The sequence below is a fragment of the Salvelinus fontinalis genome, unplaced genomic scaffold, assembly GCF_029448725.1.
Source record: "Salvelinus fontinalis isolate EN_2023a unplaced genomic scaffold, ASM2944872v1 scaffold_0260, whole genome shotgun sequence".
Lineage (NCBI taxonomy): Eukaryota > Metazoa > Chordata > Actinopteri > Salmoniformes > Salmonidae > Salvelinus > Salvelinus fontinalis.
In genome coordinates, this window is record NW_026600469.1 from 106,890 (window position 1) to 121,651 (window position 14,762).

At 42.5% G+C, this 14,762-nt stretch overlaps 1 protein-coding gene across 1 annotated transcript in view; it reads left to right on the forward strand.

Moving 5' to 3' along the window:
• Positions 1 to 12,532, forward strand: part of LOC129845269 (ADP-ribosylation factor-like protein 6) — a 28,373-nt gene extending 15,841 nt beyond the window's left edge. The window contains exons 3-8 of the mRNA XM_055913141.1: positions 32 to 93; positions 1,815 to 1,883; positions 2,098 to 2,192; positions 5,727 to 5,856; positions 6,463 to 6,518; positions 12,467 to 12,532. Coding sequence (XP_055769116.1) covers positions 32 to 93; positions 1,815 to 1,883; positions 2,098 to 2,192; positions 5,727 to 5,856; positions 6,463 to 6,518; positions 12,467 to 12,492 — 438 coding nt within the window. The 3' untranslated portion in view covers positions 12,493 to 12,532. The remainder of the gene's footprint in view (positions 1 to 31; positions 94 to 1,814; positions 1,884 to 2,097; positions 2,193 to 5,726; positions 5,857 to 6,462; positions 6,519 to 12,466) is intronic.
• Positions 12,533 to 14,762: the final 2,230 nt, after the last annotated feature.

The window sequence follows — 14,762 nt, forward strand, 5'->3', positions numbered from 1 at the left end:
ACCATTACTAATGTATTCCTGTGTCATGCAGGCCCAGACACAAGACATCGTCCCGACCATTGGCTTCAGCATCGAGAAGTTCAAGACATCAAGGTGATCAATGAGACAATACTGGATGACTGATGGTCAAATGTTCTGAACTAAACCTTGAAGGTTTTTGGGGAACGTTGTCTGAACGTTGTCTGAGCAGTATCACTACTACTACTATTACATATTATATTATATATATATATATACCTTGAAGGTTGTTGGGGAACGTTGTCTGAACAGTATCACTACTACTACTATTACATATTATATTTCCAATATAGTGCACTACTTTTCTCTCCAGTCTATATTCTCCTCTTCTCTCCAGTCTATATTCTCCTCTTCTCTCCAGTCTTCTATATTCTCCTTTTCTCTCCAGTCTATATTCTCCTCTTCTCTCCAGTCTATATTCTCCTCTTCTCTCCAGTCTATATTCTCCTCTTCTCTCCAGTCTATATTCTCCTCTTCTCTCCAGTCTTCTATATTCTCCTCTTCTCTCCAGTCTTCTATATTCTCCTCTTCTCTCCAGTCTATATTCTCCTCTTCTCTCCAGTCTATATTCTCCTCTTCTCTCCAGTCTTCTATATTCTCCTTTTCTCTCCAGTCTATATTCTCCTCTTCTCTCCAGTCTATATTCTCCTCTTCTCTCCAGTCTATATTCTCCTCTTCTCTCCAGTCTATATTCTCCTCTTCTCTCCAGTCTATATTCTCCTCTTCTCTCCAGTCTATATTCTCCTCTTCTCTCCAGTCTTCTATATTCTCCTCTTCTCTCCAGTCTATATTCTCCTCTTCTCTCCAGTCTATATTCTCCTCTTCTCTCCAGTCTTCTATATTCTCCTCTTCTCTCCAGTCTATATTCCCCTCTTCTCTCCAGTCTATATTCTCCTCTTCTCTCCAGTCTATATTCTCCTCTTCTCTCCAGTCTATATTCTCCTCTTCTCTCCAGTCTATATTCTCCTCTTCTCTCCAGTCTATATTCTCCTCTTCTCTCCAGTCTATATTCTCCTCTTCTCTCCAGTCTATATTCTCCTCTTCTCTCCAGTCTATATTCTCCTCTTCTCTCCAGTCTATATTCTCCTCTTCTCTCCAGTCTATATTCTCCTCTTCTCTCCAGTCTATATTCTCCTCTTCTCTCCAGTCTATATTCTCCTCTTCTCTCCAGTCTATATTCTCCTCTTCTCTCCAGTCTATATTCCCCTCTTCTTTCCAGTCTTCTATATTCTCCTCTTCTTTCCAGTCTATATTCTCCTCTTCAGTCTATATTCTCCTCTTCTCTCCAGTCTTCTAAAACCTCCCCTTCTCTCCAGTCTATATTCTCCTCTTCTCTACAGTCTTCTATATTCTCCTCTTCTCTCCAGTCTATATTCTCCTCTTCTCTCCAGTCTATATTCCCCTCTTCTCTCCAGTCTTCTATATTCTCCTCTTCTCTCCAGTCTATATTCCCCTCTTCTCTCTAGTCTATATTCTCCTCTTCTCTCCAGTCTTCTATATTCTCCTCTTCTCTCCAGTCTATATTCTCCTCTTCTCTCCAGTCTTCTATATTCTCCTCTTCTCTCCAGTCTATATTCTCCTCTTCTCTCTAGTCTATATTCTCCTCTTCTCTCCAGTCTTCTATATTCTCCTCTTCTCTCCAGTCTTCTAAAACCTCCTCTTCTCTCCAGTCTATATTCTCCTCTTCTCTACAGTCTTCTATATTCTCCTCTTCTCTCCAGTCTATATTCTCCTCTTCTCTCCAGTCTATATTCTCCTCTTCTCTCCAGTCTTCTAAAACCTCCTCTTCTCTCCAGTCTCTCCTTCACAGTGTTCGACATGTCTGGCCAAGGGAGATACAGAAACCTCTGGGAACATTACTACAAGTGAGTTCAGACACACACACACACACACACGCACACACACACACACACACACACACACACACACACACACACACACACACACACACACACACACACACACACACACACACACACACACACACACACACACACACACACACACACACACACACACACACGGTAGGTAGGTAGTGCTGCCAGTGAATCATGTTGACCCCCCCCTCTCCCTCCCCAGGGAGGGTCAAGCCATAATCTTTGTGGTGGACAGTGGAGACAAGTTGAGGATGGTGGTCGCTAAAGACGAACTGGACACGCTCCTCAACCACCCAGGTGAATCCTCCTCATTATACGCTCCTCAACCACCCAGGTGAATCATCCTCATTATACGCTCCTCAACCACCCAGGTGAATCCTCCTCATTATACGCTCCTCAACCACCCAGGTGAATCCTCCTCATTATACGCTCCTCAACCACCCAGGTGAATCATCCTCCTCATTATACGCTCCTCAACCACCCAGGTGAATCATCCTCATTATACGCTCCTCAACCACCCAGGTGAATCCTCCTCATTATACGCTCCTCAACCACCCAGGTGAATCATCCTCCTCATTACACGCTCCTCAACCACCCAGGTGAATCATCCTCCTCATTACACGCTCCTCAACCACCCAGGTGAATCATCCTCATTACACGCTCCTCAACCACCCAGGTGAATCATCCTCCTCATTATACGCTCCTCAACCACCCAGGTGAATCATCCTCATTATACGCTCCTCAACCACCCAGGTGAATCATCCTCATTACACGCTCCTCAACCACCCAGGTGAATCATCCTCATTATACGCTCCTCAACCACCCAGGTGAATCATCCTCCTCATTATACGCTCCTCAACCACCCAGGTGAATCATCCTCATTACACGCTCCTCAACCACCCAGGTGAATCATCCTCATTATACACTCCTCAACCACCCAGGTGAATCATCCTCATTACACGCTCCTCAACCACCCAGGTGAATCATCCTCATTACACGCTCCTCAACCACCCAGGTGAATCATCCTCCTCATTTAACACTCCTCAACCACCCAGGTGAATCATCCTCCTCATTATACACTCCTCAACCACCCAGGTGAATCATCCTCCTCATTATACACTCCTCAACCACCCAGGTGAATCATCCTCATTATACGCTCCTCAACCACCCAGGTGAATCATCCTCATTATACGCTCCTCAACCACCCAGGTGAATCATCCTCATTACACGCTCCTCAATCACCCAGGTGAATCATCCTCCTCATTACACGCTCCTCAACCACCCAGGTGAATCATCCTCATTACACGCTCCTCAACCACCCAGGTGAATCATCCTCATTATACGCTCCTGAACCACCCAGGTGAATCATCCTCATTATACGCTCCTCAACCACCCAGGTGAATCATCCTCATTACACGCTCCTCAACCACCCAGGTGAATCATCCTCATTATACGCTCCTCAACCACCCAGGTGAATCATCCTCCTCATTATATGCTCCTCAACCACCCAGGTGAATCATCCTCATTACACGCTCCTCAACCACCCAGGTGAATCATCCTCCTCATTATACTCTCCTCAACCACCCAGGTGAATCATCCTCCTCATTATACGCTCCTCAACCACCCAGGTGAATCATCCTCCTCATTACACACTCCTCAACCACCCAGGTGAATCATCCTCATTATACGCTCCTCAACCACCCAGGTGAATCATCCTCCTCATTATACGCTCCTCAACCACCCAGGTGAATCATCCTCATTATACGCTCCTCAACCACCCAGGTGAATCATCATCCTCATTATACGCTCCTCAACCACCCAGGTGAATCATCCTCCTCATTATACGCTCCTCAACCACCCAGGTGAATCATCCTCCTCATTACACGCTCCTCAACCACCCAGGTGAATCATCCTCATTACACGCTCCTCAACCACCCAGGTGAATCATCCTCATTATACGCTCCTGAACCACCCAGGTGAATCATCCTCATTATACGCTCCTCAACCACCCAGGTGAATCATCCTCATTATACGCTCCTCAACCACCCAGGTGAATCATCATCCTCATTATACGCTCCTCAACCACCCAGGTGAATCATCCTCCTCATTATACGCTCCTCAACCACCCAGGTGAATCATCCTCCTCATTACACGCTCCTGAACCACCCAGGTGAATCATCCTCATTACACGCTCCTCAACCACCCAGGTGAATCATCCTCATTATACGCTCCTGAACCACCCAGGTATCAATTTAACCATGCCACGACTAACCAACACATGATCATTTGAACCCAGCCAATAGTATTCTTGGAAACCAGAACCGAGAGACTGTCAAGACTGTTGTTTGTTTTTTAATGCTGGTTAATTATCATTATATGCAGGCAGCTTCTTTGACGTAATCTCCCTTTATCTCCACAGTTAACGCATGGTCTTTTGTTCTGTGTTAGTCTGTAGACAACCCACATGGTCCCTATCAAGGGCACTACTATTGACCACAGACTGTACCGTGCCTGATAGACCTTACAAATAATTGTATGTGTTGTCATTACAAAAAATCATGTTAAACACTATTTACTATTGGTGTGGCAGGTCGCCTAGTGGTTAGAGTGTAGAGGTGGCAGGTCGCCTAGTGGTTAGAGTGTAGAGGTGGCAGGTCGCCTAGTGGTTAGAGTGTAGAGACGGCAGGTCGCCTAGTGGTTAGAGTGTAGAGGTGGCAGGTCGCCTAGTGGTTAGAGTGTAGAGGTGGTAGGTAGCCTAGTGGTTAGAGTGTAGAGGTGGCAGGTAGCCTAGTGGTTAGAGTGTAGAGGTGGCAGGTAGCCTAGTGGTTAGAGTGTAGAGGTGGCAGGTAGCTTAGTGGTTAGAGTGTAGAGGTGGCAGGTAGCTTAGTGGTTAGAGTGTAGAGGCGGTAGGTAGCCTAGTGGTTAGAGTGTAGAGGTGGTAGGTAGCCTAGTGGTTAGAGTGTAGGTGTGGCAGGTAGCCTAGTGGTTAGAGTGTAGAGGTGGCAGGTAGTCTAGTGGTTAGAGTGTAGAGGTGGCAGGTAGCCTAGTGGTTAGAGTGTAGGGGCGGCAGGTAGCCTAGTGGTTAGAGTGTAGAGGTGGCAGGTAGCCTAGTGGTTAGAGTGTAGAGGTGGCAGGTAGCCTAGTGGTTAGAGTGTAGAGGCGGCAGGTAGCCTAGTGGTTAGAGTGTAGAGGCGGCAGGTAGCCTAGTGGTTAGAGTGTAGAGGCGGCAGGTAGCCTAGTGGTTAGAGTGTAGAGGCGGCAGGTAGCCTAGTGGTTAGAGTGTAGAGGCGGCAGGTAGCCTAGTGGTTGGAGCGGCGGCAGGTAGCCTAGTGGTTAGAGCGGCGGCAGGTAGCCTAGTGGTTAGAGCGTCGGACTAGTAACCGAAAGGTTGCAAGATCGAATCCCCCGAGCTGACAAGGTAAAAATCTGTCGTTCTGCCCCCTGAACAAGGCAGTTAACCCACTGTTCCTAGGTCCGTCATAGTAAATACTAATTTGTTGTTAACTGACTTGCCTAGTTAAATAAAGATAAAATAAAACATTCACAAATGCAACTTATATTTTTGAGTCCATGCTACTTATTATGTGACTTGTTAAACACATGTTGACTCCTTTAGGCCGTAACAAAGGGCTTGAATACTTATTGACTCAAGACATTTCAGCGTTTCGTTTTTTAAATTAATTTGTAAACATTTCTAAAAACATAATTCCACTTTAACATGATGGGGTGTGTAGGTCAGTGACCCCCCCCCCCCCCCCCCAAAAAAAACAATCAGAATGGGTACCATTTTAAATTCCTTGTAACACAACTTCCTGATTCTCGTCTCTGTAGACGTAAAGCACCGACGGATCCCCCTGCTGTTCTTCGCCAACAAGATGGACGTGAGAGACGCCCTGTCTTCGGTCAAGGTCTCCCAGCTGCTCTGTCTGGAGAACATCAAGGACAAGCCCTGGCACATCTGGTACACGGACTAGTTTATAAAAACACCCAGAATCCACGTGGGCACACATTTCACCGTTTCTACACCAGGTCCACGATTCAGTCCGTTACAATACATTAGATTTCATCCGGTCTGTTTTAGTCCAACCTCCAGAACAGGTTTTTATTTTAATATACACACTGCTCCAAATAAATAAAGGGAACACTAAAATAACACATCCTAGATCTGAATGAATGAAATATTCTTATTTAAATACTTTTTTCTTTACGTCGTTAAATGTGCTGACAGCAAAATCACTCAATCGCCCAATTTGGACTTTTTCACTTAGGGGTGTACCGGTACTCACTTTTGTTGCCCGCGGTTTAGACATTAATGGCTGTGTGTTGAGTTATTTTGAGGGGACAGCACATTTACACTGTTATACAAGCTGTATAACAGCTTTACATTGTAGCAAAGTGTCATTTCTTCAGTGTTGTCACATGAAAAGATATACTCAAATATTTACCAAAAATGTGAGGGGTGTACTCACTTTTGTGATATTACTGTATATATGACAAAACGCTGCCTTTTCTAATGGTTGTTGAAGCGTTGGTCTTCACTGACTTCCTCTCTTCCTGTCTGTTTCAGTGCCAGCGATGCTGTGAAAGGAGAGGGTTTACTAGAAGGCGTTGATTGGCTGCAAGGTACGGCAGACGATTCACACACGCTCTCTCTCTCTCATGGTTTCATCTCACTAAATGTGTTTCAGTGATTTTACCATAGATATGTGATATGTAGAAGCTATAGCTTCATTGATTTTTACCATAGATATGTGATATGTAGAAGCTAATAGCTTCATTGATTTACCATAGTTATGTGATATGTAGAAGCTAATAGCTTCATTTATTTTACCATAGATATGTGATATGTAGAAGCTAATATCTTCATTGATTTACCATAGTTATGTGAAATGTAGAAGCTAATAGCTTCATTTATTTACCATAGTTATGTGAAATGTAGAAGCTAATAGCTTCATTGATTTACCATAGTTATGTGATATGTAGAAGCTAATAGCTTCATTTATTTACCATAGTTATGTGATATGTAGAAGCTAATAGCTTCATTGATTTTACCATAGTTATGTGATATGTAAAGCTAAAAGCTTCATTTATTTTACCATAGATATGTGATATGTAGAAGCTAATAGCTTCATTTATTTACCATAGTTATGTGATATGTAGAAGCTATAGCTTCATTTAAATCGTGGTTTATTTCCATTTGACTTCCGTCTGTAGATGAAATGTCCCTGTGAGTATTTGACGTCATTAGTGTTTAGTGTAGTAGACTGTCAGTATAACCCCATAATGGTCCTTTAGTCCACGTCATTAGTGTTTAGTGTAGTAGACTGGTAGTATATCCCCATAATGGTCCTTTAGTCCACGTCATTAGTGTTTAGTGTAGCAGACTGGCAGTATAACCCCATAATGGTCCTTTAGTCCACGTCATTAGTGTTTAGTGTAGCAGACTGGCAGTATAACCCCATAATGGTCCTTTAGTCCACGTCATTAGTGTTTAGTGTAGTAGACTGGCAGTATAACCCCATAATGGTCCTTTAGTCCACGTCATTAGTGTTTAGTGTAGTAGACTGGCAGTATAACCCCATAATGGTCCTTTAGTCCACGTCATTAGTGTTTAGTGTAGCAGACTGGCAGTATAACCCCATAATGGTCCTTTAGTCCACGTCATTAGTGTTTAGTGTAGTAGACTGGCAGTATAACCCCATAATGGTCCTTTAGTCCACGTCATTAGTGTTTAGTGTAGCAGACTGGCAGTATAACCCCATAATGGTCCTTTAGTCCACGTCATTAGTGTTTAGTGTAGCAGACTGGCAGTATAACCCCATAATGGTCCTTTAGTCCACGTCATTAGTGTTTAGTGTAGTAGACTGGCAGTATAACCCCATAATGGTCCTTTAGTCCACGTCATTAGTGTTTAGTGTAGTAGACTGGCAGTATAACCCCATAATGGTCCTTTAGTCCACGTCATTAGTGTTTAGTGTAGCAGACTGGCAGTATAACCCCATAATGGTCCTTTAGTCCACGTCATTAGTGTTTAGTGTAGCAGACTGGCAGTATAACCCCATAATGGTCCTTTAGTCCACGTCATTAGTGTTTAGTGTAGTAGACTGGCAGTATAACCCCATAATGGTCCACGTCATTAGTGTTTAGTGTAGTAGACTGGCAGTATAACCCCATAATGGTCCTTTAGTCCACGTCATTAGTGTTTAGTGTAGTAGACTGGCAGTATAACCCCATAATGGTCCACGTCATTAGTGTTTAGTGTAGTAGACTGGCAGTATAACCCCATAATGGACCTTGAGTCCACGTCATTAGTGTTTAGTGTAGTAGACTGGCAGTATAACCCCATAATGGACCTTTAGTCCACATCATTAGTGTTTAGTGTAGTAGACTGGCAGTATAACCCCATAATGGTCCTTTAGTCCACGTCATTAGTGTTTAGTGTAGCAGACTGGCAGTGTAACCCCATAATGGTCCTTTAGTCCACGTCATTAGTGTTTAGTGTAGTAGACTGGCAGTATAACCCCATAATGGTCCTTTAGTCCACGTCATTAGTGTTTAGTGTAGTAGACTGGCAGTATAACCCCATAATGGTCCACGTCATTAGTGTTTAGTGTAGCAGACTGGCAGTACAACCCCATAATGGTCCTTTAGTCCACGTCATTAGTGTTTAGTGTAGCAGACTGGCAGTCTAACCCCATAATGGTCCACATCATTAGTGTTTAGTGTAGTAGACTGGCAGTATAACCCCATAATGGTCCTTTAGTCCACGTCATTAGTGTTTAGTGTAGTAGACTGGCAGTATAACCCCATAATGGTCCTTTAGTCCACGTCATTAGTGTTTAGTGTAGCAGACTGGCAGTATAACCCCATAATGGTCCTTTAGTCCACGTCATTAGTGTTTAGTGTAGTAGACTGGCAGTATAACCCCATAATGGTCCTTTAGTCCACGTCATTAATGTTTAGTGTAGTAGACTGGCAATATAACCCCATAATGGTCCACGTCATTAGTGTTTAGTGTAGTAGACTGGCAGTATAACCCCATAATGGTCCTTTAGTCCACGTCATTAGTGTTTAGTGTAGCAGACTGGCAGTATAACCCCATAATGGTCCTTTAGTCCACGTCATTAGTGTTTAGTGTAGCAGACTGGCAGTATAACCCCATTATGGTCCTTTAGTCCACGTCATTAGTGTTTAGTGTAGCAGACTGGCAGTATAACCCCATAATGGTCCTTTAGTCCACGTCATTAGTGTTTAGTGTAGCAGACTGGCAGTATAACCCCATAATGGTCCTTTAGTCCACGTCATTAGTGTTTAGTGTAGCAGACTGGCAGTATAACCCCATAATGGTCCTTTAGTCCACGTCATTAGTGTTTAGTGTAGCAGACTGGCAGTATAACCCCATAATGGTCCTTTAGTCCACGTCATTAGTGTTTAGTGTAGCAGACTGGCAGTATAACCCCATAATGGTCCTTTAGTCCACGTCATTAGTGTTTAGTGTAGCAGACTGGCAGTATAACCCCATAATGGACCACATCATTAGTGTTTAGTGTAGTAGACTGGCAGTATAACCCCATAATGGTCCTTTAGTCCACGTCATTAGTGTTTAGTGTAGTAGACTGGCAGTATAACCCCATAATGGTCCTTTAGTCCACGTCATTAGTGTTTAGTGTAGTAGACTGGCAGTATAACCCCATAATGGTCCTTTAGTCCACGTCATTAGTGTTTAGTGTAGTAGACTGGCAGTATAACCCCATAATGGTCCTTTAGTCCACGTCATTAGTGTTTAGTGTAGCAGACTGGCAGTATAACCCCATAATGGTCCTTTAGTCCACGTCATTAGTGTTTAGTGTAGTAGACTGGCAGTATAACCCCATAATGGTCCACGTCATTAGTGTTTAGTGTAGTAGACTGGCAGTATAACCCCATAATGGTCCTTTAGTCCACGTCATTAGTGTTTAGTGTAGCAGACTGGCAGTATAACCCCATAATGGTCCTTTAGTCCACGTCATTAGTGTTTAGTGTAGTAGACTGGCAGTATAACCCCATAATGGTCCTTTAGTCCACGTCATTAGTGTTTAGTGTAGTAGACTGGCAGTATAACCCCATAATGGTCCTTTAGTCCACGTCATTAGTGTTTAGTGTAGTAGACTGGCAGTATAACCCCATAATGGTCCTTTAGTCCACGTCATTAGTGTTTAGTGTAGTAGACTGGCAGTATAACCCCATAATGGTCCACGTCATTAGTGTTTAGTGTAGTAGACTGGCAGTATAACCCCATAATGGTCCTTTAGTCCACGTCATTAGTGTTTAGTGTAGCAGACTGGCAGTATAACCCCATAATGGTCCTTTAGTCCACGTCATTAGTGTTTAGTGTAGTAGACTGGCAGTATAACCCCATAATGGTCCACGTCATTAGTGTTTAGTGTAGTAGACTGGCAGTATAACCCCATAATGGTATACGTCATTAGTGTTTAGTGTAGTAGACTGGCAGTATAACCCCATAATGGTCATTTAGTCCACGTCATTAGTGTTTAGTGTAGCAGACTGGCAGTATAACCCCATAATGGTCCTTTAGTCCACGTCATTAGTGTTTAGTGTAGCAGACTGGCAGTCTAACCCCATAATGGTCCACGTCATTCGTGTTTAGTGTAGTAGACTGGCAGTATAACCCCATAATGGTCCTTTAGTCCACGTCATTAGTGTTTAGTGTAGTAGACTGGCAGTATAACCCCATAATGGTCCTTTAGTCCACGTCATTAGTGTTTAGTGTAGCAGACTGGCAGTATAACCCCATAATGGTCCACGTCATTAGTGTTTAGTGTAGCAGACTGGCAGTATAACCCCATAATGGTCCTTTAGTCCACGTCATTAGTGTTTAGTGTAGCAGACTGGCAGTATAACCCCATAATGGTCCTTTAGTCCACGTCATTAGTGTTTAGTGTAGTAGACTGGCAGTATAACCCCATAATGGTCCTTTAGTCCACGTCATTAGTGTTTAGTGTAGTAGACTGGCAGTAGAACCCCATAATGGTCCTTTAGTCTACGTCATTAGTGTTTAGTGTAGCAGACTGGCAGTATAACCCCATAATGGTCCTTTAGTCCACGTCATTAGTGTTTAGTGTAGTAGACTGGCAGTATAACCCCATAATGGACCTTTAGTCCACGTCATTAGTGTTTAGTGTAGTAGACTGGCAGTATAACCCCATAATGGTCCTTTAGTCCACGTCATTAGTGTTTAGTGTAGTAGACTGGCAGTGTAACCCCATAATGGTCCTTTAGTCCACGTCATTAGTGTTTAGTGTAGCAGACTGGGAGTATTACCCCATAATGGTCCTTTAGTCCACGTCATTAGTGTTTAGTGTAGTAGACTGGCAGTAGAACCCCATAATGGTCCTTTAGTCCACGTCATTAGTGTTTAGTGTAGTAGACTGGCAGTATAACCCCATAATGGTCCTTTAGTCCACGTCATTAGTGTTTAGTGTAGTAGACTGGCAGTATTACCCCATAATGGTCCTTTAGTCCACGTCGTTAGTGTTTAGTGTAGTAGACTGGCAGTAGAACCCCATAATGGTCCTTTATTCCACGTCATTAGTGTTTAGTGTAGTAGACTGGCAGTATAACCCCATAATGGACCTTTAGTCCACGTCATTAGTGTTTAGTGTAGTAGACTGGCAGTATTACCCCATAATGGTCCTTTAGTCCACGTCATTAGTGTTTAGTGTAGTAGACTGGCAGTATAACCCCATAATGGTCCACGTCATTAGTGTTTAGTGTAGTAGACTGGCAGTAGAACCCCATAAAGGACCTTTAGTCCACGTCATTAGTGTTTAGTGTAGTAGACTGGCAGTATAACCCCATAATGGTCCTTTAGTCCACGTCATTAGTGTTTAGTGTAGTAGACTGGCAGTATAACCCCATAATGGTCCTTTAGTCCACGTCATTAGTGTTTAGTGTAGCAGACTGGCAGTATAACCCCATAATGGTCCACGTCATTAGTGTTTAGTGTAGTAGACTGGCAGTATAACCCCATAATTGTCCTTTAGTCCACGTCATTAGTGTTTAGTGTAGTAGACTGGCAGTATAACCCCATAATGGTCCTTTAGTCCACGTCATTAGTGTTTAGTGTAGTAGACTGGCAGTATAACCCCATAATGGTCCTTTAGTCCACGTCATTAGTGTTTAGTGTAGCAGACTGGCAGTATAACCCCATAATGGTCCACGTCATTAGTGTTTAGTGTAGTAGACTGGCAGTATATCCCCATAATGGTCCTTTAGTCCACGTCATTAGTGTTTAGTGTAGTAGACTGGCAGTATAACCCCATAATGGTCCTTTAGTCCACGTCATTAGTGTTTAGTGTAGTAGACTGGCAGTATAACCCCATAATGGTCCTTTAGTCCACGTCATTCCAGTCGTCTGCCTTGGTCGACGTTCCCTTTCTCCCTTTGTGACGTGTCTCTAGATCCCTATAAACATTCCACTGTTCATAGCTCCTCCTATGACCTTTTATAACCCCTCCCCTTCTCAGAGAACAATTAGAGATCTGATTGTCCTCCGTTTTCTTTTTATCCAGATCAAATCAGAACGATGAGAACGTGAGAGGTTGAGAGAACGACGCGACGGGGGGGGGGGGGGGGGGGGGGGGGGATGCCAACGTCTGGGTGGCGTCATGGCAACACTGGAGTCCCTCGGGTGTTGACCCCCAACGGTGTAAATTCTCAACATGCCTCCCACCACCAGACACACACACACACACACACACACACGCCTCAGAAGAGTTGGCGCCAGCTATGACCTCCGACCTTTAAAGATCAACCAGTCTGGATGAAAGCCTTAGCAACGGCCCCTGGAAACAGATATTATGTTTTCAGATCATTCACACATCTTTACCAACAATTTCTTTTTTTACCCTCATTTCAAACGACCCAATGAACCAGTTTAACACGGAGTAATGTTCTGGACTGATATTCTACAGTAATGTTTTGGACTGATATGTTACAGTAATGTTCTGGACTAATATAATACAGTAATGTTTTGACTGATATTCTACAGTAATGTTTTGGACTGATATGTTACAGTAATGTTCTGGACTAATATAATACAGTAATGTTTTGACTGATATTCTACAGTAATGTTTTGACTGATATTCTACAGTAATGTTTGGACTGATATTCTACAGTAATGTTTTGGACTGATATTCTACAGTAATGTTTTGACTGATATAATACAGTAATGTTTTGACTGATATTCTACAGTAATGTTTTGGATTGATATTCTACAGTAATGTTTTGACTGATATTCTACAGTAATGTTTTGACTGATATTCTACAGTAATGTTTTGGACTGATATTCTACAGTAATGTTTTGGACTGATATTCTACAGTAATGTTTTGACTGATATAATACAGTAATGTTTTGGACTGATATTCTACAGTAATGTTTTGGACTGATATTCTACAGTAATGTTTTGACTGATATAATACAGTAATGTTTTGAACTTAAATTTTACAGTAATGTTTTGAACTTAAATTCTACAGTAATGTTTTGAACTTAAATTCTACAGTAATGTTTTGGACTGATATTCTACAGTAATGTTTTGGACTGATATTCTACAGTAATGTTTTGAACTTAAATTTTACAGTAATGTTTTGAACTTAAATTCTACAGTAATGTTTTGAACTTAAATTCTACAGTAATGTTTTGGACTGATATTCTACAGTAATGTTTTGACTGATATAATACAGTAATGTTTTGAACTTAAATTTTACAGTAATGTTTTGAACTTAAATTCTACAGTAATGTTTTGAACTTAAATTCTACAGTAATGTTTTGGACTGATATTCTACAGTAATGTTTTGGACTGATATAATACAGTAATGTTTTGAACTTAAATTTTACAGTAATGCCTACTTGGTCCTCTCAAAGCACTAGTTTAATATGTCATTTTCATGTTGGGTCCTCCTGGTAATGAACCGTAAACAACCAGCGGGGAAATATGCATTGTATAACACCGATTGTATACTGTAAATGTTTTATGTGTTTAAATATACAGTGTGTTTTTACCGTAGCCTAGCGTGCCAGGCTCATAGCATGACAACAGGAATAATATGATTTGGTGTAATTCTTCATCAAAATTATATATATTTTTTATACTACAGTTCATGACTCCAATGGTTGTACATTTAAACGTTGACAGACACTTCAGGAAAAAGGGCCCAAGACGTTGTAAAATACTCAAACTCAAGATTCACACGTTTTATCACATCACACCTATGAATTAGTCCTCATTATATTTAGCTAATGTGGATGTAGAGTTTCTCTTCTCCAACGGAGTCTTCACCTAGTGTTTCCAGCGGTTCCATTTATTTGCATTGTACTGTTGAAGACATGAGCAGAATTTGCTGCAGTGTGTATTTCACTGTGTTGTATACTTGTGAGGGCAGACGGTATGTTGTTAGAGTATTAGTCCTCCACTGTGTTGTAAACAAGAATGTAACATGTTGTTGTGTTTTATTGATCTGCCTTCCGTGATACATGGGAGAAGGATTAAAGAAATGTAGTCTCTGTCTCTCTCTCTCTTTCTCTTTTTCTCTCTGTCTCTTTCTCTCTCTCTCTCTGTCTCTCTCTCTCTCTGTCTCTCTCTGTCTCTCTCTTTCTCTTTTTCTCTCTGTCTCTTTCTCTCTCTCTCTCTGTCTCTCTCTCTCTCTCTCTCTCTCTGTCTCTCTCTCTGTCTCTCTCTCTGTCTCTCTTTCTCTCTCTCTGTCTCTCTCTCTCTCTCTCTGTCTCTCTGTCTCTCTCTCTCTCTCTGTCTCTCTCTGTCTCTCTCTCTCTCTCTCTCTGTCTCTCTCTCTCTCTCTCTCTCTCTCTCT